Raw genomic sequence first — 23,025 nt, 5'->3', positions numbered from 1 at the left:
TTCTAATTTTTGCTTTTGACAGAACCAGCGGATTCAATTTTGAGGTCCAAGCTCTAGAACTGACTCCAAAATGATGTACAAGCATTCTCAGTGCTGCCACACAAGTTGTCATTGCCATTGAAAGGCTCCTTCCTCTCTTGCAAGCTCAGAGGCCTACTTTATGTCATTCCTAAAAGCACCTATTTTTAAAAATAGTTTGTTTGCTACACAATATCTCTCTAAAAGGAAATTATTAATTTATAATGCAATAGTACCTTTCTGTTTGAAGGACATAGACTCTTTAAACACAACAGAAACCACATGGTTTTAGTTTTTTAGGTGTTAAACATTTGCTACAGTAGAACATGCCCCTCACAAACTCTAAACACAGGCAGTTGTATTTTCAACCGACATGAATCAGTTCTTTGTTTGATCTTTTTTCATTTAACAACAGAAAGAGAGAAAGGAAAAATTCTGTTAATTTTTTTTACATAGTATAGCCCATCATAAAACAAGAAGTAAGTTGCTGTTGCTTGTCTGTGTGCTATTCACCATGTCTGCAATATTTCTGCCACCACCTTTATCACCACCTGTCTGTCAGCCAATCAGAAAAAAGCAAAAGGCCCTAAGTCTCTCCAACTCCAGGGAGACACTTTCCAAAAATATCCCCAAGCTAAGTGTCTCCCTAATAGGAGCTATTGACTGACAAATCTCTCAGCAGTTCAGTCTAAATAGCCAGCTGTGTTTCAACTTTTTTTTTTTAATTTAGTTCTACTGAAGTTAACAGTGGAAGTAATCAGCTGTTCCATGTTCCTCCTTCAGCATTCATTCCTCTTTCCAGAAGTATGGATGTCACATTCTTGCACATTTGTCTTTGTTAGTGCTATGACTTCTGGCAGCAACACACAGCTGTCTACCCCAATCTGGCATCAGACATGTTTTTAGGTGGCAGGTGGAGTCTTCCTACGGGCCATAGGAATACATTTGGCATAATCAAAAGACAGCGTGCAACAGCTGTTACAGAGGTAAAGTAATGTAAAGCTGTATTATGATAAAAGAAAAGAGAAGTAAATTTTTATTTTCCTACAGATCAGCATCTCACATTTTGTTGAAAGAAGCACATTCCTTTTTCAAAGTTAATCCCTTTGTAAAGAAAGAAGCTTTTATCTGGTATTGAACTTCAGTGCTGTCTGTGCCTGCTCAGATCAAATACATTTCTCATGCTAAGAAGGAATCCAAATACATGACTGGCTATGAATATAATCATGTAAAATATGCACTATAGGCTTACAGCTAAAATTGATCTAATAGAGATAATTTTTCTCACAAAGAGGAAAAGTCTAAATCTTAGCACATATAACATTAAAGGATGACATCTGATGCTATAAAACATTTTTCTCACTGCCCAGCTATGGGAATTTTATGATATGCATAAGTGCAAGTAGTTTTTATATGAAAGAAAAAATCAGCTCTGTTTGAAATATAATCTTCACAGAAGTACAGGTAATATCTAATGTGAATAGGACTGCAGCACTTAGAATTAAGCAGTCCCATACTCCACAGGGCATGGAAGGATAAGTTACTTTTCAGATACAGCAGAGGTAGTTATAACAAGTGTAATTAATTTAAAAATAAAATAATTGGTAAAGCCATAATGAATATTACTAACATGTGTAGCATACAGGAAAAAATCAACTGAGAGAAGAGCAACACTTGAAGTATTTAAGTTAAAAAAAATGGACAAAATTAGAGCTAATGTCTTGTATATGGACTTCTTAAAAGAAATCTTAATTTTAAGAAAGATATTAGTGTTAACTCTGCTTTGCAGTGTCAGGACAAAAATTAGCTATCTAACATTAATGGGTTGCTTTTTTTCTTTAAAACAGCTTGTTTGAGTGTTACTGTTATGACATAGATTTTCCACTAAAGTGTTTTAACTCTAATTTATTTCCCTTCTTTTCTTTAGGAAATGAGGTGAGACTACACTGAGCTGATACAGCTTAGATTTCTTAAACTTATATACTTTGAAATCTTTACATGCTAGACTATGCAATCTTGATTATATTGCCAAGTGCTACACTGGCAAATTATATCCTTATGAGATTGATTGCATTGTTGCTGCCTTCTTTAACTTTCACTCATTTCCCTCTTCCTTCTTAATTCAACGTGAAATTGATTTTTTAAAGTTTTTGTACTAAAAACAGCTGTAACACAGTCTTGCTTCAATTCTTATTTGTATACATTCCCAAATGCTAAAATGTGGAATGGCCTTTCTAATTGAACCACAGAAGACTGTCAACTCAGAGTTTGTTGACACCTCATTTCTTTTCTTTGACACCACTAGATAACAACACGCCTTAAGTATTTTAATAGAACCGGGCAGTGGGAATGCCTTCTCCAGGGCATCTCACCGCAGTGAGCCCAGCAGGTGCGGTGTGGCCGCGGCTCATGGCACCGCAGTGAGCCCAGCCGGTGCGGTGTGGCCGGGGCTCCATGGCACCGCAGTGAGCCCAGCAGGTGCGGTGTGGCCGCGGCTCATGGCACCGCAGTGAGCCCAGCCGGTGCGGTGTGGCCGGGGCTCCGTGGCACCGCAGTGAGCCCAGCCGGTGCGGTGTGGCCGCGGCTCCATGGCAGAGCAGTGAGCCCAGCCGGTGCGGTGTGGCTGAGGCTCCATGGCACCGCAGTGAGCCCAGCAGGTGCGGTGTGGCTGAGGCTCCATGGCAGAGCAGTGAGCCCAGCCGGTGCGGTGTGGCTGGGGCTCCATGGCACCGCAGTGAGCCCAGCCGGTGCGGTGTGGCTACGGCTCCATGGCACCGCAGTGAGCCCAGCCGGTGCGGTGTGGCCGCGGCTCCATGGCACCGCAGTGAGCCCAGCAGGTGCGGTGTGGCTGGGGCTCAGGGCACCGCAGTAAGCCCAGCCGGTGCGGTGTGGCTGGGGCTCCATGGCACCGCAGTGAGCCCAGCCGGTGCGGTGTGGCTGGGGCTCAGGGCACCGCAGTGAGCCCAGCCGGTGCGGTGTGGCCGCGGCTCCTTGGCACCGCAGTGAGCCCAGCCGGGGCGGTGTGGCTGGGGCTCCATGGCACCGCAGTGAGCCCAGCCGGTGCGGTGTGGCTGGGGCTCAGGGCACCGCAGTGAGCCCAGCCGGTGCGGTGTGGCTACGGCTCCATGGCACCGCAGTGAGCCCAGCCGGTGCGGTGTGGCCGCGGCTCCATGGCACCGCAGTGAGCCCAGCAGGGGCGGTGTGGCTGGGGCTCCATGGCACCGCAGTGAGCCCAGCCGGGGCGGTGTGGCTGGGGCTCCATGGCACCGCAGTGAGCCCAGCCGGTGCGGTGTGGCTGGGGCTCAGGGCACCGCAGTGAGCCCAGCAGGTGCGGTGTGGCTGGGGCTCAGGGCACCGCAGTGAGCCCAGCCGGGGCGGTGTGGCCGGGGCTCAGGGCACCGCAGTGAGCCCAGCCGGGGCGGTGTGGCCGCGGCTCCACGGGCGCTGCGCAGCAGTGTATCCCGCAGGCCGAGCTTAGCCCGTGGGCACCCGCTGCCGCCACAGCCGCACAGACCGGCAGGCTCCACGCTCCCTGCCCCTCACCGCAGAGCCTCAGCCTGCCTGCCCGCCTGAGCAGCCGCTCCCGCCGGGCCTGGCAGGCACCTCTTCCCCGCCAGCGCCATCGCCATTCACCGGCGCCCACTCGCTTCCCCAAAGCCGGACCCCGGCCGCGTTTCCCGCAGCGCCTGACGCACCGGAGAGCGCGGGCTGTGAGTGAAGAGTGTGACCAGGCAGAAGGCAGGCTCCGAAAGCAGCGTGTCACTGTTGTATGGCACTGTGTCACGGTGCCATGGCCCTGAGGGGAGTCTGATGAACGCAGGGTCTAGCAAGAGGCAGGGTCTAGCAAGAGGCAGGCTCAGACAGCACCGCCTTTCTCAGGGCACCGCTGGATTCCAGGTAACGTGGGCAGAGACAGGCACAGTATTGATAGGCAGAGATCAAACAGCTTTGCCCTACGTGTCTTCACTTGTGTGATAAATCCGTGAGAGCAATCTGTGTAATAATCACAGTGCACAGGGGTGCAAACTCCTAACAAAATTCCTTTGACATTTTAAGGGATGCTAGGGGCACTCACCAGTCGAGCAGCTGTTTGTACGTGTTTTCCATTATTACCTGTGTGGGTAATAAAAGTTAAAGAAGATGGCATCTTGAGACAGAATGATAATCCAAGTGTTCTAGTAGGCTTGAGATAAGGGAAGCACAATGACAAGTTTCTCAGTATGAGGTTGTTTACCTCATCAAGACCTTAGACTATCGATCGTGGACTGAGTTTTCATTTCTTTCCCAGTTTACAGAATGATATTGGTTCTTTGTGAGTTACTTAGCCTTCCTTTCTGTTTTCTGGTTTCCTTTCCTATTCACAGCTGTAGCAATTCTAGCAAGTTTATAGATGTGTTGTTACTTGCAGCCCCTCAATCTCTTTGTTGATGAAATATTCTGTAAAAGAAGTCTGGGAGTTATTATTACTGTTCTGTTATTAGTTTAATTTTAACAATTGCTGTATTTCTTCCAGATCAATTATCACTACAACTTCTAACAAAAGCTGAAGGTGTATAAGCTTTTGCACTGCACTCCTAAGATCCTCAGAGAAACTTGGAAAAATTGTATTTGAATACCATTGACACTGCTTACGACATTTGACACTTTTCATACATCTATGACAGGTAGATACTTCCAACACACTCTATGAAAACATAGGTTAGCTCTAGCTCTATATAAAAAAAATCCATTTACTATGTATTTACAAGAAAAATTAAATATTTTTTGCATACTGAGGGAAAACTAAAGAACAAAACTATGTGATGCATAAAACTACAGCAAGACATTGGCCCAGTCTGTTTAAGCACAGGCAACCAGATTATTTTTCTGCTCTTTCAGAGGTGGAAAGAAATGTCTGTTAGTAACTCAAAATAACTGGAGGTTTCTGTGGCAACTGGTAAAGGAGGTTGTATCTCTCTCTGCTGCTTAAAGTAGAAGCAGTTCTTAGAGACATCTATTTGAAGTTTGCATACTGGTATTTGACTTCAGGTCTTGGAAAGGAGATTGCTTATCTACTTTATTTTATCTTGTTGCTATTTAGAGTAAGAAACAAAATAACAAGGACCATAACAGAGGAGTTCTGCTTTCTCAGGTAAGTACTTTAATCATTAGGGTAAAGAGCTTATTACTGTATTTTGGTTTTATGCAATTAAAATCTTAAGATGAAAATCTTTTGCATTATGTAACATCTTCATCAGATCGAATGGTAAGCTGGTACAACCACAATAGTTTTATGGTTTTTGGCATGAGATTTGGAATTTCTCCAGCTGACTAGTGTTAGAAACTATTATTAAGGTTTTAGGGAAACTGCAGCTGCATTCTATCAAATCTATTGGTAGTGAAAACTGTTATCTCTGTGGAGCTCTGTTCATCAGCTGAATTTTCCATAATACTGCCATAGGAATGGAATGAGCATATTAGCTGTATATCGCTAATCTTGTTTGATGCTATTATTAATTTAAAAATATTATATGCAAATGCTAAATTGTTACATCATTGCACATTAAAGCATGTTTATCTTGCAAAATTTGTAACTGATCCAAAGTTTAATGTGTTTTCCATTTGTTTATAGTGATTTACTGCCTTTACTACTTTTATAAAGGAGAATACACATTGTTTTTGCAATAGGAATGGAAGATCTTGATTCCAAAATATTCAGTACAGATCAAAAGATATAAGCATTCCCTAAATCACAGAACAACAATGTTGGGAAAATTTATTCATAGCCTAATAGAGCTCTATAAAACCTTGCCCTGTTTTCAAGTTATGAAGAATATCTCATTAACAGTTGAAGAGGAATTAATTGAACACAAACCTTTCACTTTCTGGACAAATGTTTCTACTATGCTATACAAAAACTATTAAGCATACTTGATTTACACAAAACAATACTTTATTTGTATTCAGAAAGCTAAATTTCTTTTAAAATATCTCGGCGGATATCTACAGGCAGATATATTTTCTTCCCAGAAGTGAAAATTTCAACACATAATTGCAAGAACCAGGATTTCATCCACCCACTCCCTCTAGAAAATGCTGAAGATAGCCCAAGACAGCTTGTTGCTGTTTATGTGCAGGCTATTTTTGATTCCCATCCCAAGGTGGCAAAGTCTTAGGCATTTAGTGAAGATGCTGGGTGTTTGAAAAAGGACCTTGATTTTACTTTGTGGGTGACTGCTTAAAAATTAGGCATACAGTGGTTAACTCTTGGATAACCAGCTCCTTCTTTGTGCACAGTTTTCAGCTTGAAATTTTTAGAATCATGGTTCTGTTCTTATTTGACACACTGAAATCACTGTAAAATGACCTGAAACAAAATAATTTTAACTAATTTCACTACAACATGGTAAAGATATCAAGCTGCAAAAATACATTGTGAAACATTCCCAGTCCAGCAGTGAGGCTATTCAGGCTGTGATGAGGGGACAATAATTGCCTGTATGAAGATGCCGAGATGTTCTATCAACCACTGAATTAGGGTGTGTGGTAACTAGCACTTGTTAGTACATAATGATGGTCTGGATCCTGTGGGGAGCTCTGGGTCTCTTGTGCTCTTCTGTCTCAAGAGTACATCTACTGCACTTCCATTGTTGCCAAGGAACAAATTTTAGTAAAAAATGCAAGGCAATATCTAGAAGACCTTGAGCTAAGAGCAAATGCCAGTGTACAAAATTATTTCAAATCTGAGAGCAGATATAATGGATGCTGGCAGAAGGGATGGAGATCTGTAACATCTCTTTGGAGCTATAATTTCTTCTATCCACTCTGGAGCGTGTGACTCCCAATAGGTTGCAATCTGGCAGAAACCACATTGCCCACACATTGCTTTTATTTCTGGAAACTATGTGATAAAGTCTCTAGATTAAACCAACTGTCTATATGTTTACTTCTTCCTTTCACTGAGTTTTAACAGAAATTATGTGCTTGAAAAACTGCTTTTGGACAGTTGTTTTTTTATTTTTCCCCCCTGGGACTAAACTCTCACAGGAGTTTAATGAGGTGAAAGTACTTCCTTAACAGAGACAGTAAGGGAGAATTGATTCTTACACATTATGCTCTACAACTCTATAGAAACCAAAAATGTATATTGATTGTTTCAGTGTTAATACATGTGTCAGAGTTGTGGGGTATTTTTAAAGCATACGTGTTTTCCAGGGATTTTCTGTGTCTTTTCTGAGGGAGATACTTCTTTTCTGATCATAGTATTATTTCACTTGAGATATGAAAATTCAGTAGGTGAATTTATTTATACAGTGTATAAATAAAATCTGTATGGTTACAGATTATTTATCAATTATTACAAAAAGTATTTCTACTCATAAATCCAAAAATGTTAAGGGTCTTTTCCAACCTAAATTATTCTAATTTTTTCTTTCTACAAGATTTTAAGGTACACAAGGAAGCTATTGATTTAAAACTATTTTTGCAATTATTTTATTTATTATCATGAAAATAATGTTGTTGAAAAAAATTTAAAATATGTTACCATAAAATGGTATAGAAAGGGAATGGCTAAGTTCTCTGACTTTCTGAGTAATAAGCACACAGAACTTTGTGCCACTTCCAGGCCTAACGTTGCTTCTGCTGGAATTCCAGATAGTGGCAGTCTGCTGAAACATGAGTTCAGTTACCAAATATAGATGAGTGGGGTACAAATTTCATAGTCACAGAGGACGGATGTAACACACAGGCCACAGTCCTCTCAACTAAGGACCAGGCAAGCTTCAGTGAAGAGCTGGAGCAACTTTAAGCCTATTCAGATAGAGAAGGAGAAAAACAACTTTTTCTACTGTTAATTATACTTGAATTCTTCATATTGCCCTGCTCATTGTAAGATCTGTTTTATATTTTCTGCTAAATATAATTGTTGTGTTTGTGGAGTAATTTTGCAGGATTTCAAAATTCAGAGAAAAACTTTGTGTCTTTTTGTTTTAATAAATCTTACTAGATACATTTCATCCTTCATATGATACTTTTGAAGAGATACGTCATGTTAAATAATAAGTAGGTCATGTTAAGTAATAATTTCTTATTTGGCAGGTTCTGCAAATTCAGAATGTTTATATTTTTCTTGAAATATTTTTCTTTATTTTTCTATATTTTTCCATATTTTACTATATATCTATACAAAACCTTAATTTGATTAGTTACTCTATTTTTTTCTGAAATTGTTGTAATCCAGTACATTTCAAATTTAATATTTACCATATGATTCTTTAGAGCATCTGTATTGGGATTTGAATAAGTATTTAATTTGCATGATAAAAAATTGTGGTTTTACTTGGGCATAATTTTTAAATATATACAAATAGGACCCCATAAATAATCTGTATGTAATAATGTTGATCTGCATGCAACATTGTAATTTATGCTTGTGTCTTTAAATGATACAGTATATGGCTTTGCATGTTACCTAATGAGTAATGATGATGAAAAGTGTTATAAATATATTGTAGTCTAACTTGGAGAAGCTAGAAATAGCATTCAAAATTTCTAATTATGATATTTTAAGCTGCTTGATAGGTTAGTGATACTTCACCTCCAGTTCACTGTAATTACAAGTTGCTCTAAAAGAATAATGAGTTTATGTATTACAGTATGGCTATGGAGCTTCCATTCAGCTCCCTAAAGCTAGACATATGAATCCATTTTCAGGAACCTTCTCACCAAGAAGGCTTATCAGCATTAGAAATTAGCAATAAACCAGCACATTTAAATCCATCAACTTTATCTAAATATTCAGGTGTAGACTGATTCAGCTAAATTTAGACACCAGGCTTTGAAAATTACAATATATGTAGCCATAATATTTTTCTAATGGCAAAGCTGAGTATTGGGAATAAATATGTTAATTCATAATAAACTAATTTTAATCATCATGTTGGGTGGCTAACAATAAGTAAGATTGTCCTCCTACCCATGAAAAAGCCCATTGAAACATTAGAGCAGCTCAGTGTTGGAAGTCAGAGAAGTTTATCTGAGTATGTAATGTGTCATTTTGAGATGTGAACAAGCTAAGAACCAGTGTGTGTCAGATTTAAATAAAGATATCATTTGAAGCACAGATATTTACATGTTGCCTAAATAGCACCTTTGTTCATTTGAATACAAAGTTTTAAAAATTAACTAAGATTGAAGAGGCAGAAACTCTGCAGTTTTAACCCTTGTTTCCCTGGCATTCATCCAGTTTATGCCTGAACAGCTGAGCCTCTAGACCAACTGTTTGCTGGGCTTCTCAGATTCTTTCTTTAAAGCTGCTATGTGGTAGTCAGTTATACTGTATATACTTTTTTAGATTTTGTTGACAAGAGATTGGCATGGCTGCTAAATTTGTTGCCCTGCAAACACAGATAACAGGAAAGGAAAACGTAATCCTAGAAAATAATAAACTTATCACTGAATTCTATAAAAACATTTATCAAACCCTAAATAACCCTAAATGCTTTGGGTTTCTTAGACTTCTCTTGTATGCGTTGAGTTGTGATCTGTTGGCAAGACAAACAGGCATATCAAGAGATACATATGCTAAGCCAAGAATTCCAATAATCTATCAGTCATGTAATGACTACATGCTGGGTAAGCCCTGGTTTAGTGACTACAGGTAATTGGAGCCTGCACAAGCTGATGTAAAATACATCCGAGTGCAACGCGTGATTGTCAAGCCATTTCTCCACTATCAGTAGAGAATTAAAGAAAATAATTTTTTTTATCTTATGTAAAATTTTTTCTTGTAGAAATTGTCATTAGAATAAGAGAATTTTTCAGACTAATTAAAAACACTGATGTTCAACTCAATTAAATGCTCTGCAGAAGCAATAATTATGTTTCAGATCTCATCAGCCACAATCTAATGACCAGTTAGACAAATACATTTCAGCAAGGAGATTTTCAGGCCAGTCCTTCCCTTGGGGAAAGTGTGGTTTCCCTGATGTCTTGTTTCTTGCTGACTTTAAAGAGAATGCTCAACCTAATTCTGAAGTCATGTTGGGAAATTGAAGAGGTATAAATGCTTCTCTGCTTTGTGAAACCAGTACAAAATATACATTATACACTTCCATTGAGGAGGATGTTATATAGGTCGTGAAATCTATTTCTTCAGTGCTTTACTTCTAGCATATGGTAGCTTGAGATTTCATTTTTCAGTGTTGAGGAAAGTGCTACTAAATTGGTAACAAGTTAAAAATGTTAGCACAATAAGTAAAATAATATTGAACACATTATCAACATTAAACGGAAAGGATAACTTGGAATTTCTAATCCAAATATCCTCATGTGTATTCTCATAATGGTTTCAAGCTGAACACGTCTCTCAGAATTTGATGGTTTAATGTCTGGGAGGCAATTTATGGGAAAGAGAAAAGTAAAAATATTGCCAAAACCTTCATAAGGCTAAAACCAGAAAAAAAAGAAGCATAATAGAATTGATGTAAAATAACTAATCAGATGTGAAATTACATCAATTGCATCAATTACAATGTGAATTATCAATATGGATACCTATTTATCCAGTGGAATTGAGATTGTGCTAGGCAATATACAGGCAAAGGATGTCTTCATACTTCTGAGGGAGGTTTCATGAGGAAAATTACTCCTAAATGCTCTCATTTCCACCTAGACCATTTGCAGTCCTGGCTCATTGTAACAGAAAACAAGGTTTATACTATGTCATACACCATTATGTTCTGTTTCTCTTACAGCTTTGTGTCTAGCTTATGGGAAGTTGGATATAACTTTTTCATTAAGGAATTGTTCTTGTGTCTTCCAGGATGCAAGACAGAAGCTGTGGCCGGCCATTGTCTCTTTCTTTAATGCTGAAGGAGACTTACTCTCCAGAAGGAAGCAGCAGTAAAGGATATCCCGAAAATATGTCAGAAGCTTCATCTTACCATGACTTTTTCTGTGATTCCCTGTCAGACACACAGAATGGTGAATTTTCAAATGAACTTTCTGCCTTCCTTACCCAAGAGGAGATAAGTAAGAGCCTTGACATAGCTAGAGAAGCCATTGCCAATTCTATGGAGGAAGATGAAAACACAGCACCAGACTTTACTCATTATCTCAACACCCCTCTTTGTAGCCCTTCAGAAGACCCTTCTTTCAGGGACACCAACCTGCATGAACAAGAGACTTTACAGACACCTCAAACAAGCAGTTGGACTTCATCTGCTGCAAGTCCTGTTGTCCCAAGGAATCAGAAAGAGCAATCCACTGCACCTCAGGCAGAGGATAGTTTTGTCACAGTTTCTAGGAGACAAGCAAGCACCTCACCTTTCCTACCTGCTAGTCCCAGCTTCGTCAGAAGCCTGAAATATTCAGAGAAAGGTGGTCCATGTATGCCTAAGATGAGCCCGAACTCTGAATCAACATCACAGGGAGAAGCTCCTTTCAAGAACAAGCTGTGTGACAAAGCTGCCACATTCATAGAGGAGTTATCATCTATATTTAGACAGGCAGCGAAGACAAGAGGCCGTAGTCCCGATGGAGACTCTTCTTCTCCAGACAGTGGATACCTGTCACCTAATAAGAAACAACCAGCTTTAAGTACCTTGGTGAATCAGGAATTTGACAAACCACATCAAGAGACCGAGCCTGAGGAAAAATTACCTGGAATTCATCTGAATGGAGAACACTATTCCGGAAGGGGGAGCATCATGGAGAGCAAAATGGTCCTGTGCCGTCCCTTCATCAACATGGAAGAGCATGAACTTTCACCACCTCTATTCACACAGAAGCTCCGGAGCCAGGAAGTTGCCGAAGGAAACAAAGTATTGCTGGAGTGCAGAGTTGCTGGCAACCCAGTCCCCGATGTCAGGTAAGTGCTAGGTCACCAGATAATGTCACCTGATTGTGGAAGATGACAGTGACCTGCTTAGAGGCAGTCACGTAAGAGCAGTCAATCATGTAATTTTACAAAGCACAAAGAATAACACATTTTAATGTCCTTATTTCACTAGAATGTTTCACTCTGCTTAGAAAATTAACATCTGCTTGATTTAAGAGCCACATGGCATAATTAGAAATAGAAATGGCTCTAGCAACAATATATGTGATTGTAACTTCATCAATCCAGGTAAAAGAAGACACAACTTGCTCCTAAAGAGCATATCTCAAGAAGATGATACAGTTTTTGCTGATGATTAATTAAAATGTCTCCAAAATTCATGTAAACTGTTTTTCTGAATTTTAACTTGGGCAGAATCATAAAATAAGAAGGTTTTTAATGACTGAGAAAATGTGTAATGAGAAACATTGCTGACATAATAGTTGATTATTGTAAAATCAAGTATACTTTTAAGTAATCACATCAGTATAAATTAATTTGTAACTTCTGTCTTGTTTCCCTTTTGACACACATAATTGTGCTATGTTAGAAGTCTGTACATACAGCCATTACTGCAGTGTAGCAAATATGATTCATGCTAACTTTTCTGGCTCTTGCAAAGCTCCCTGACAGTCAAATTAATACACTTTCATGGTCCATTCTCAAATTTATTTTATTTAATAATTATTAATAATTATCCATCTGGCAACTGAAAGAAGACATATCAGTTACTAATAGAAATTGCTTTTTCAAAGTTTCCACTAAAAACAAATTTCCCCCTTCGTCTCTGTTTCATTATGGACATTCAAGAGACGGCCGCTGCACCCCAAACGCTGCTCATTTCAGAAGTCAGTGCACTTCTTTTGCGTGTCCTTTCTGTAGTGACACCGGCTTGGCTGAAGAGGTCACTCACACACAGCACGGGCGGCACTGAGCCCTCAAGTGAGCGCTGCCGTGGAGCCAAGAGAGCGAAAACCAAGGCTCGCTCAGGGGTTTAGAAACAGCAAACACTTGAGTGATGTTTGGGTGAGACTCCAAAGTCTGAATCTTGGGGAAAGGAGGGGTTCTTTCCAGATGAGAAAACATGCAGAAAAATATTTAGTGGATTTTTATCCATAAAAGCATTACTGAGAACTTCTGAACAGTTTCATAGTATCATCTAGGCACATCATTGTTCCTCTTTCTGGATAGGAAAAGGAGTTTTAATGTGTATCCTATATCTATCCAGTAAATAGTTAATTTGCTGCAGTGGAGAAAGACAAGCACCACCCACATATTGCAGAGCAAGGGAAGAAGGTCTGTGCTACTTTCAGTAGTATTTTCTGTAAATGGGAATTTTACATGGTTTAAAAATAAAGCAAAACATCAATGATAAAATAATAGGTGAGCAATCTCTTGTATTTTGGTAATGAAAACAATCCAGTATTCTAAAGCAATTTACTTAGGCAATTGTTTCATTAGACTGGGTTTCTGGTTTGTAATATATGTGGAATATATGTGGAAAACAATCATATTAATTCAAAATATTTACAGTTTTCTGAAGTAACTGGCCAGAAAAAGAAATGTGCAAAAGACATTAAGCTTTTTGTGAAGATTTCTGAATAGGTAGAAAGTAGAAATGGCTATTAGGAAGGCATTGCATTGTGTTACCAAAAGAAGGAACAAGCTGAACAGTTACCTGTGTGAGAAGGTAAGAGTGAGCCATTTGGCACATGCAAAATGTGCTCAACAGGAGATGCAGAAAAGGGCCTGAGCCAGGGCTGCCATAGTCTGTACATCTGTATATATCAATACAAGCTGTAGAAACCAAGCTGCAGCTCTTCTGGTTTTTCCCAGAAAACCCAATTTCAATAACATAGCCACTGTAAAGGCTGTTTTTTGAACTCTGTGTGATAAGTGTGATTTAAAGTAAAAAACAGTTAGGATTTTTGTGGAATTTTTTCAGGTTTTTTGGTGGTTTTTTGCCTCAGCTAGAAAGAAAACTGGAAGTCACATTTCCTAAAGTCATAAGGAAGTAACAATAGTTTAATGGTGACAAGAAACTCACTAAGTTCTTATTTTGCCAGGCACTCAAAAAGATGTCCGATGTAATAATGAATACAGCTGATATTTAAGCTGCATCAAGCACTGGCAACTATGAAATCATCCAATTGACGCCAGAGCAAAAGGCCTTCAAAAGAAACATAGGTTTTTCTGATCTTTTAGCATGTTACTGCTTTTCTATGCCTCATATTTTATCCCAGACCCAAGTAATCCTCGACCTATACAAAGTTGAGCTAGAATCCTTATTTATCCTGCTACTTTTCTTATGGGATAACAATGTTGCAGAATCTTAGTATAATTGAAGAAAACATCAAATGTAGTGTAAGGACATGGTATATATTTGAAGGTTATTTGACTAAGACTAAGAAAGCCTCTTAAATTTTAAGTTCCTTAGATGTTCATAGCCATACACAGCTGAAAGTAAAACAGTGTTATAGTTTGAGTGACAAAACTTTACCAAAGCAGCTTTGTACTTCAAGTAGAAAAAAGTATATTTTGATAGAAGAACTTACAACTAGAATCTTAGTGTTAAAATTCAAAATAAAATAATCTGTTACACTTCAAGAATCATTAATATTTTTTTATAAAATTCAATGTATAACTTACTAGTTCTATTAGCAGAAGATCAGAGTGATTTGAAAAGTTCTAGGATATCTGCCTTCTAAAACATGTAAAATATAAGTTGAAACAAAATTTCTCTTACTCTCAAAACTAATCTATCAGTCAGTAGTTGTCCTTCAAAGTGCATCAGCAATTCTGTGTTTAAAATACTCATATTAGCCTTGAGCTAGCTGAAGCAAATCCCAGCTGGGTGTAACTTAGACCTCTTCAGCATTCGCCTCACTACCTGAACATTTAATTACTTCAGAGGTCTGCCTGCAGCTGTAAGCCATGATTAAAGTATTTTCTGAGGTCTACCCTGAGCTGTAAGCTGTGATTAAAATATTTACAGATATTCACCCAGCTTCTGTGGCATAAGAGGTATTGAAATTTTTATGCAAAATATATTCTTTTCCTTTTACCACAGCAAATTGATGCAAAAAAAAAAATCCAAATCAAAGTTAAAAGTAAGGCACTTTCCACATACCACATAACAAGAACAGGGTTTCTTTAAGGAAGTAATTTGCTCTCATTATAATCCTTTTCTTCTCATAAGTGCTGTTTGTCTAGATTTGACTGTAACAAATATGCAAAATCCCTACCTAGAAATATTACTTGCATGTAACCAGAACTGTTTTATTTTGCAGTCTTTTGTAAATAATAAGTGTTTCCAGAATATCTTGCATTTATTTCTTAAAGGTGATAATTCATGAAGTTATTTGTCAAATTGCTTACAAATATAAACATTTTTCTTATATTCTCTCCATAGTTTTCTCTATTAAAATGTTTTCCCAATAAGCATACTTTTAAACAGAAATCTCCCATAGTCCTCCACTAATCTTTCCAGAGCAGAATCCTGCTAATCTGTCTTCTTACTAGCCTTTTGCAAACAGAGGGTGCTTGTTAAGAATGGAAGAATATTCTTGTACCTAAGAAATTCCTTGGGTCAAAATGTACTATTTGCAGATCTGGATGTTTTTCTGTGCACAGAGGGAGCATTGACAACCATCTGAAAGTGTTAACGCATTCTTATTGCTGAGATTAAATAGAAAAATGTTTTTAGTTGTTTCAATCTGGCAGTACATCCATTTAAGAAATCTGCTCAGCAGTAATATGTTGTCATTTAATATATTAGTTACACTCAAATGAAGATAAAATATCTTCAATATCATGCCCTTTCATATCAAGATGAAAATTATATGTCAGCATCCTCAATATTTTTCTGTCACAATAATTTTTTTAATTTCTCTTTATCAAAAATATCTACTTTTGTTGGGCTTTTTCCTTCATTTCTTTCTTCTTTGATTTACAAGTCAAAATAATAGCTATTTGCTGTTGACCTCATTGATCTCATTATTCTTTTAGCCCTTCTTCCCTTCTCATTTATTTACTTTTATACTCTTTGTTTATTGGACCATGCCATGCTATTCTTGCGTCTTTTGTTTCTTTGCTTTTGCTGATTTTCAGGTAAGGCTTAGCCATCTCCAAGCGTCCCTGGAGTTTGAATTTTCTTTCAGAGCAGATTGGGAATGTAATATTGAAAGTCACCTCAGTGACTTGTGAAACTGCTCCTTAATTCTGCCTGTTTTAGAACAGTGCTCTGGACCAGTGGGCTTTGCTGGGGAATCAAGAGGCAATAGTGCAGCACAAATGGTAAAGCTATTGCAGTGGCTGCCTGTAGGGATTCCTGGCCTGCAGGTATGAAGTGGATAGCATTCATCTTTCAGATATTTCCTTTCCCATTCTCCATTCATTTTGTGGCAAGAAGAGGCCATACCCTCAGGATTTTCTGCATCTGGGGAAAACACACAGTGGGGTTAAGACCTGTGTAGGTCATGTACCCACCTGCTTTAAAAACAGTGTGGCCTATCGGAGCAATGCTAGTAGTGCATCAGTTTTCTTAACTTGTAAGTAATAGTTCTTTTACTTCAGAACCACTTGGAAAGAAGATTTGCCATGGTGCTCCTTAAGAAGAGCATTTGGGAGACTCTGGTATATGATTGTCTGGTTGCAGAGAGGGGGCAGATCTTAGTTCTGTCTGGGTTGTTACTCTATAGGAATGACTGGTTACTGCCTTGCTCAGTCTGTTCATGGGGGTATGGCACCTTACCCAGTGTAAGTATCCATATGCACTGCTGGTCAAGATGTTTTTCCAAGTAGGAAGAGGGATTAGGCTTGCTTTGTGGATGTGCCACAAAATATTGGTTTCTGACATGGTGGTGTCAAGGGCAATGAGGGTCATCAAGGATTGTACATTCAGTACTGTTCACCTGGCCTGGTCTTGCCCAACACTCTGGGTATTCATAAGTAATCATAGCCAGCCTATAGGAGGAACAGAGGAAGAGGATTTTCCATAGCCTTCCAGTCCCTTCTCCTCCTTCACGTCTGCTATAAAAGATTTTGAAAAATCTGTATTCTCTTTAGATGTTAAGAAAACCATCTTTCACTAAATTGTTATCTCAACCCATAGGCTCTGCTCTTGTCCCTCCCTCGCCAGAAGGAGCAGGGGAAAGGGGAGTGGCTTATTTAGAGTTTGGTTTCCTCCTAGAGTTAACCCACAATGATAACCAAATGTTTTGTTTGAAAGGGTGGAGTTTTTTCCCTTGCTTGCCTGTCTAACACCACATAGAGTACAGTATTTAAAATAGGTACCTGGAAAGCACAGCTCTTTCCTGTATGAAATTATCTTTACAAAGTTCAGATTGTGATAACAGGATAATTTATAGAGGACTTGCAAAGGAAACAAATTGCTAGAAAACAGGCAGAGCAATCCACTGGTGTTACAAAATGAATATTCAAAGATCTAAAAGATGTGTGGATGTGGTTGGGAAGGTGGTCTATGGGAACACAAACTCTTAACTTGTTGGGCTTTGTAAAAGCCCCAAGGAAGAAGTGCAGATTCTGGACACTGGGGTTATTCTTATGTTTCATTTATTTGTTGTCTCTCTAGAACAGTTTTGACTACATGTTGTAAGCATTTCATCATCTTTGATATACAGGCTCTGTGTATCACCAGGTTCTCTTTCTTTGCAGCTGTCATTTTTCATGAACGTGGAAATAGGTCTTGTAAATTTTGGGATTTGAAAGTTTCATGCTTTTGTTTTTGTGTGTGTTTTTTTTCATCCTGAAAATTGGAAAAATAAAGCCTGTGAGGTGCATGAAGATGAGTGCTGCAAGAGGTAGTTGTAAAAACAAAGGGATAGTTATTAGAACTAGAATTACTCTCTTAAACTGGAATTAGGAAGAGAATTCCAGCTCAGGTACTTTATTTTTCTCTGTTTGTGAGTGCCAGTGTCTCTGGTTTAGTTTTTCTGATTGCATTCCTGAAACTTTAAAAACATTGCAGTTCACTTCTTTATACTTTTATTCTTTTTCTGCCTCTCATTAAAAGAATGCAGATCTAAAGTTCCTTGCTAATGCTCCCAAAATAAATAATGTATGGACCAATATTTATAAAACGTCTCAAAGATTAGATGAAAATGTTATCAAAATACTTGATGGATAACATGAAAAGCTTAGAAGTAAAGTAATAAAAATTATGCTGCCATCTACATAGTAGAAAAAACATAAAGGACTTTTGCTTTGTATTTACATAGGAATTGGATGAGACTTGGATGAATTTTAAAATAATGTGGCACCGCATGTCTTCAGAAAGCTCTTTCACTACACAAGTTTTTGTCCATGTTAAACATTTTTAGTTTAAAAACAAAGTTTAATTGAAGTAGTTTTAAAATACAGATTTTCCACAAAAGTGGGGCTGAAACAGTGCCAGAGGCAGAATTCCATGAGGTTGCTTTTTCTTCATGTTTCAGAATTTATTTGTATAATCTTATATGCAGGGCCTTTCCAGTATTGTGCAAATCATCAACTGCCAAGTCTGACAGTGAGGAAATATGTCAGCAATCTGCTTGTCATGGACTAATTGAAAGTGACCTGTGAAAATTAAAACTAAATGTAGAGGCTAAGTAGAACAGAGGCAGGAATGAACTTACATGATTTAGGCATATTTTACTTGTACTGAAAGAGAAAAAAAGAGTAGTGAGGCTTTTCACAGAGAAGTGTTTGAAGTAAGTAATTCTGCATCATTACTTATGTTCATTACTTGTGTTCAACAGGTATGAAGTGCCATTCCAAATCCCATTTAAAATATCATGCTTAATACACTTTGACATGTTTGCTCCTTTGCCTAAAGGCAGTACCACATCTTGGGTTGCTTTAACCTTCTTAAGGGAAATTATAGCAGTTACTTAATGTTACTTAAACAGGACATATCTTTTTAAAACACAATACATTGCTTTATAAATATAAATTAAGTAAATATAAGTATAACTTTGAAACTTGATGCTTTAAAAATTCTTTCTAATAAAAACCTGTCATGTCTGAAGTATACTCTGTAAATGCATTCTTGACAATGTGAAAGCTACCTTTAAAGATATGGATAATGAAATAGAACAAATAGCACTTCTCTGCAAACATTCATAGCTGATGAATGAAAATATTAAACTTCAGTTTGGGCTCTAAGCTGGCAAGGCTTTGAGGGAGGTAGGAAAGGCTATTGACAAAAAGCTTATAATAGAACAAACATAGAAGAAAAATTGTTAAACAGCAGTAAATAATGACCTTATTTTATCGGTTCTAGGACCCATCCGGAAAGTGTGGTTTTTTTCCTAACAAGTGTTATAGTTTGATAGGGCTCTACTAAGTGGGCTGGAAATGTGGTTCATTTACTAGTAAATGGACTTGCCTTTCCAGCCCATGCACTGGTAAAAGGAGTAAAAGAAATTCCCTTGTCCTCCTCTTCCCTGTAACATAGGAAAATAAACAAGTCATGGAATCATAGGATATCCTGAGTTGGAAGGGACCCAGGAGGATCATCCAAGTTCAAGTCCTTCTCATAGCATCCATATTTCCTTTTCTGAGCAAAAATATATAAAGATATCAGGAAAGTTAAGGAGTTAGCTATGGAGGGTTTTATTCCTTGTACAATTTTGCTCACATTTTGAGGTGTGTGGTGGGGGAAGAACATCAAGTAGACATTTTATGTTGTCATAAGTTTTCACATTCTGCATGCTTAAGGGAAAAAAGTGAAGATTAAATAAAACATTATTTGGGATTTTTACACTTTGGGATATTTAAAAATTATGTAATTATGTAATGAGGAGATAGAATTTCCTTTAAGATAGCAGAATGGACAAAATTTGGAAGATTAGCTTTGTACAGAATCAATCTTCACTAAGATATTGTTTCCTTAGAGATTTAAGTGTTTCTTAGCTTTTGTGGTCAAGAAAAACTTTCACATGTATTAATTTAAGAAATGTACTTTATTTCTGTTTCTGTGGCTCTGTAAGTTGCCTTATCTGAGGTGACTCACAAAAGGGGAGCTGATCAGTAGGAATAGGAAAAAATTGCAAACAACTGAAACACTGAGAGACTTGTTTAAGTATTGAAAATTTGAATCAATACCCATATGATATCTTCCTATAATCAGGAAATTAGCATACTTCTTTAATAAGTAGCTAATCTGGATAGAGAAAATGTGCAGTTTTATTAAATAAATCAAGAGGAATAATTCAACTAGAAAATTTCACCTGTATTTGGAAAGGGAAAGTTGCAGAAGTGCCAAAGGCCTGTACAGAAGTATCTCATCTGATGTACTGAATTACTGCATGTTCAAACTCTTTGTTACTGACCTGTCTCCAAGAACCTTATTGCCTACAAGTACTGTGCAACCAGTTGGTGTGATACTACTCAACATAGATGAGTACACATCTTAGGATTGAGAGTAGTGAGAACTTGAATAGGTCTGACTTCTGTGGGAAAGGGAAATAAGTTAAAATGCCTGGGGACTGGAGGTAATTAACAGATAAAATTACTCCTAAAATACTGGAGTTCTCTTTTTTTCAGCTACCTGCAGGTCAAAACAGGGACTAGGAGATTTAGGATTAGATTCAGGATATTTTTCTGCAACAAATCTGTTAGGAAGATATATCTGTTATGTTTCCTTTACTCTAATGCTAACATGCTGCTTCAAATCAAAGTGATTCATTGTTTAATGTTATTAATATTATGTACTTGCAATTCATGCATACATTAGCATTATAAAAATTGCTTACTTCACAGTTATGCAGTGCCTTTCACGTGAGCATTTCAGTGCTTTATAAAATCAGTTTGTATAATATGTGAACAGTTTTTCTTTATCTTTACCTACCTGATAAAGTTGTGATTTTCAGGTGGCCAAGGGAAAAAGTTTAGACAAATAGAATCCATCTCTCACTTATAGTTGTTTAGACAAATAGAATCCATCTCTCACTTATAGTACAACTGATGGGCACCTATTGCAAACTGTGAACTCTTTTAATATCACAGAGAATGTGAGCACATTGATCTTAGAGGAAATTATTCAATCTAGACTTCTGGTTCCCCATTTTCAAGTGAAATTAAGAGAATTTATCCTAATCTTTGTAAAAACCAAATTAAGTTCTGTTTTTTGGGAAAGGCCCATATTCAGGCAATTTTATGGGACATGTTAAGAATCTCCTATGAACTTGAGTGAATTCACTTTTCCAACTGAAACACATTACCTGATAAATCTGTTATTGACTCTGTTTTGTGCAGAGCCTTGCCAGATCCCCTCACCATCAATGAAACTAGCAGTAATCTCAGTAGACCTAAGTATGTTTCTTTTCTTTTTCCTTCCCTTCCCTTCCCTTCCCTTCCCTTCCCTTCCCTTCCCTTCCCTTCCCTTCCCTTCCCTTCCCTTCCCTTCCCTTCCCTTCCCTTCCCTTCCCTTCCCTTCCCTTCCCTTCCCTTCCCTTCCCTTCCCTTCCCTTCCCTTCCCTTCCCTTCCCTTCCCTTCCCTTCCCTTCCCTTCCCTTCCCTTCCCTTCCCTTCCCTTCCCTTCCCTTCCCTTCCCTTCCCTTCCCTTCCCTTCCCTTCCCTTTCCTTTCCTTTCCTTTCCTTTCCTTTCCTTTCCTTTCCTTTCCTTTCCTTTCCTTTCCTTTCCTTTCCTTTCCTTTCCTTTCCTTTCCTTTCCTTTCCTTTCCTTTCCTTTCCTTTCCTTTCCTTTCTTATATTAATCTTACTAATCTTAACATTTGGAGTAGGGATTATTACAACCTGAAACCTGACTCGGTGTTCTAATAGGGTTTATACAGCTGCAAGAACAAACATGGGACAAACAAAAGCATAGCAATCTAGAAACAGAAGTCCTCACCTAAGTTAAAATTCTGTTTACACCCAGTTTACATGGTGTTCTATTAAGTTTGCTTTTCCACTCCACAGGAGTTTTTGAGAAACAAGCTGAAGGCAAAATCATTGTTCTGTAAATAGGTTGCCCTCTGCTCCTCAAGAATTGTAGGACTAATACCAAGGTATGTAGATTAGAACAATTTATCCAAATTACTGCAATTCAAAGTGAAATGTCTGATTTTTTTACTGAAATATGCATAGTGATGGCTGGCAACACTGTAGCTGCACTTTTGGCAGCTATCTGTGCTTATCCATGCAATAGCTTCATTAGATAAGGAATGTCAGAGACTAAATAAGCAACTCCTGATTCCTTAGAAAGGCTCTCCAACACAGCTAATAAAGATTCTTGGAATGCAAATGTCTGACAGTGGGAGATATGAGGAACCACAGGCCCTATGTGTGGTTCTCCCCATATATGACTAAGGTATTCTGTGAATTGGCAGTGCAAGAAAGCTACACTGCATGCAGATGAAATGAAAGAACTGAAGAAACAGCCACTGCTTTGGAATGCTAGAGAGAGACCTAAGGCAGAGCCTTTACTGGAACTTTTTCCTTGCTAGTACAATCTGATTTTGACATCTCTTTTAGGACACCCACTGCTATCATCAAAAATCTTACCTCCTGCTCACAAGTGATGAAGCTGAGGTTACTGGGTGTAGATTTAGAAGGAATACTACAATCTGACTCCTTTTCTGCCAGTGACATTGTCTTTCAATAGAAATATCCTTTACTTATTTCTACTAAATAAACCACAAGTAGAACATTATAAGAAGATACATAAACATAGAACAGAACAGATAAAATTCCTAGTGTTTTACTGTGTACTTTTTGTCTCTATTACTAATGGAGTATTCTGGTTTTGAAATTGATATTAGTAATTTACAAAAAAAAAATACTTTTTTTGTGGAAAAGCATTTAGTACTATTATCTGTGCCTATCCTTTTTTTGTTTTCCTAAAACCTGTACTTCAAGTAACAGCAATTTCTATTCTCAGAAGGTCAGTTATCTCAGAGATATTAAGTGCCTTCATAATCCTGTATGTCTGTCTACCAAGAGTCTTTCTCTCCCAGATTTTTCCTTTAGCTATTCAGAAAATCTTCACTTTCACAGTATAAAATAGTTCATGCATAGGATCCAGTATCTAGGGATAATTTCTTCCTCAGATTAGGTCTGGTTTTCAAATATAATTTGAAGATCGAAGCAGGCTATGGAAACTCAGCTGCAGGTGTCTTGATTAGAATGAGGAAGCTCCATCA

At 38.2% G+C, this 23,025-nt stretch overlaps 1 protein-coding gene across 1 annotated transcript in view; it reads left to right on the top strand.

The window, feature by feature from the left end:
* Positions 1 to 4,909: 4,909 nt before the first annotated feature.
* PALLD (palladin, cytoskeletal associated protein) overlaps positions 4,910 to 23,025 on the top strand; it is a 186,221-nt gene continuing 168,105 nt past the window's right edge. The window contains exons 1-2 of the mRNA XM_021555592.2: positions 4,910 to 5,149; positions 10,823 to 11,869. Coding sequence (XP_021411267.2) covers positions 10,824 to 11,869 — 1,046 coding nt within the window. The 5' untranslated portion in view covers positions 4,910 to 5,149; position 10,823. The remainder of the gene's footprint in view (positions 5,150 to 10,822; positions 11,870 to 23,025) is intronic.

The sequence above is a fragment of the Lonchura striata genome, chromosome 4 (genome assembly GCF_046129695.1).
Source record: "Lonchura striata isolate bLonStr1 chromosome 4, bLonStr1.mat, whole genome shotgun sequence".
Lineage (NCBI taxonomy): Eukaryota > Metazoa > Chordata > Aves > Passeriformes > Estrildidae > Lonchura > Lonchura striata.
Note: the sequence above shows the minus strand (reverse complement) of the source record. Positions and strands in the feature narration are given on the sequence as shown.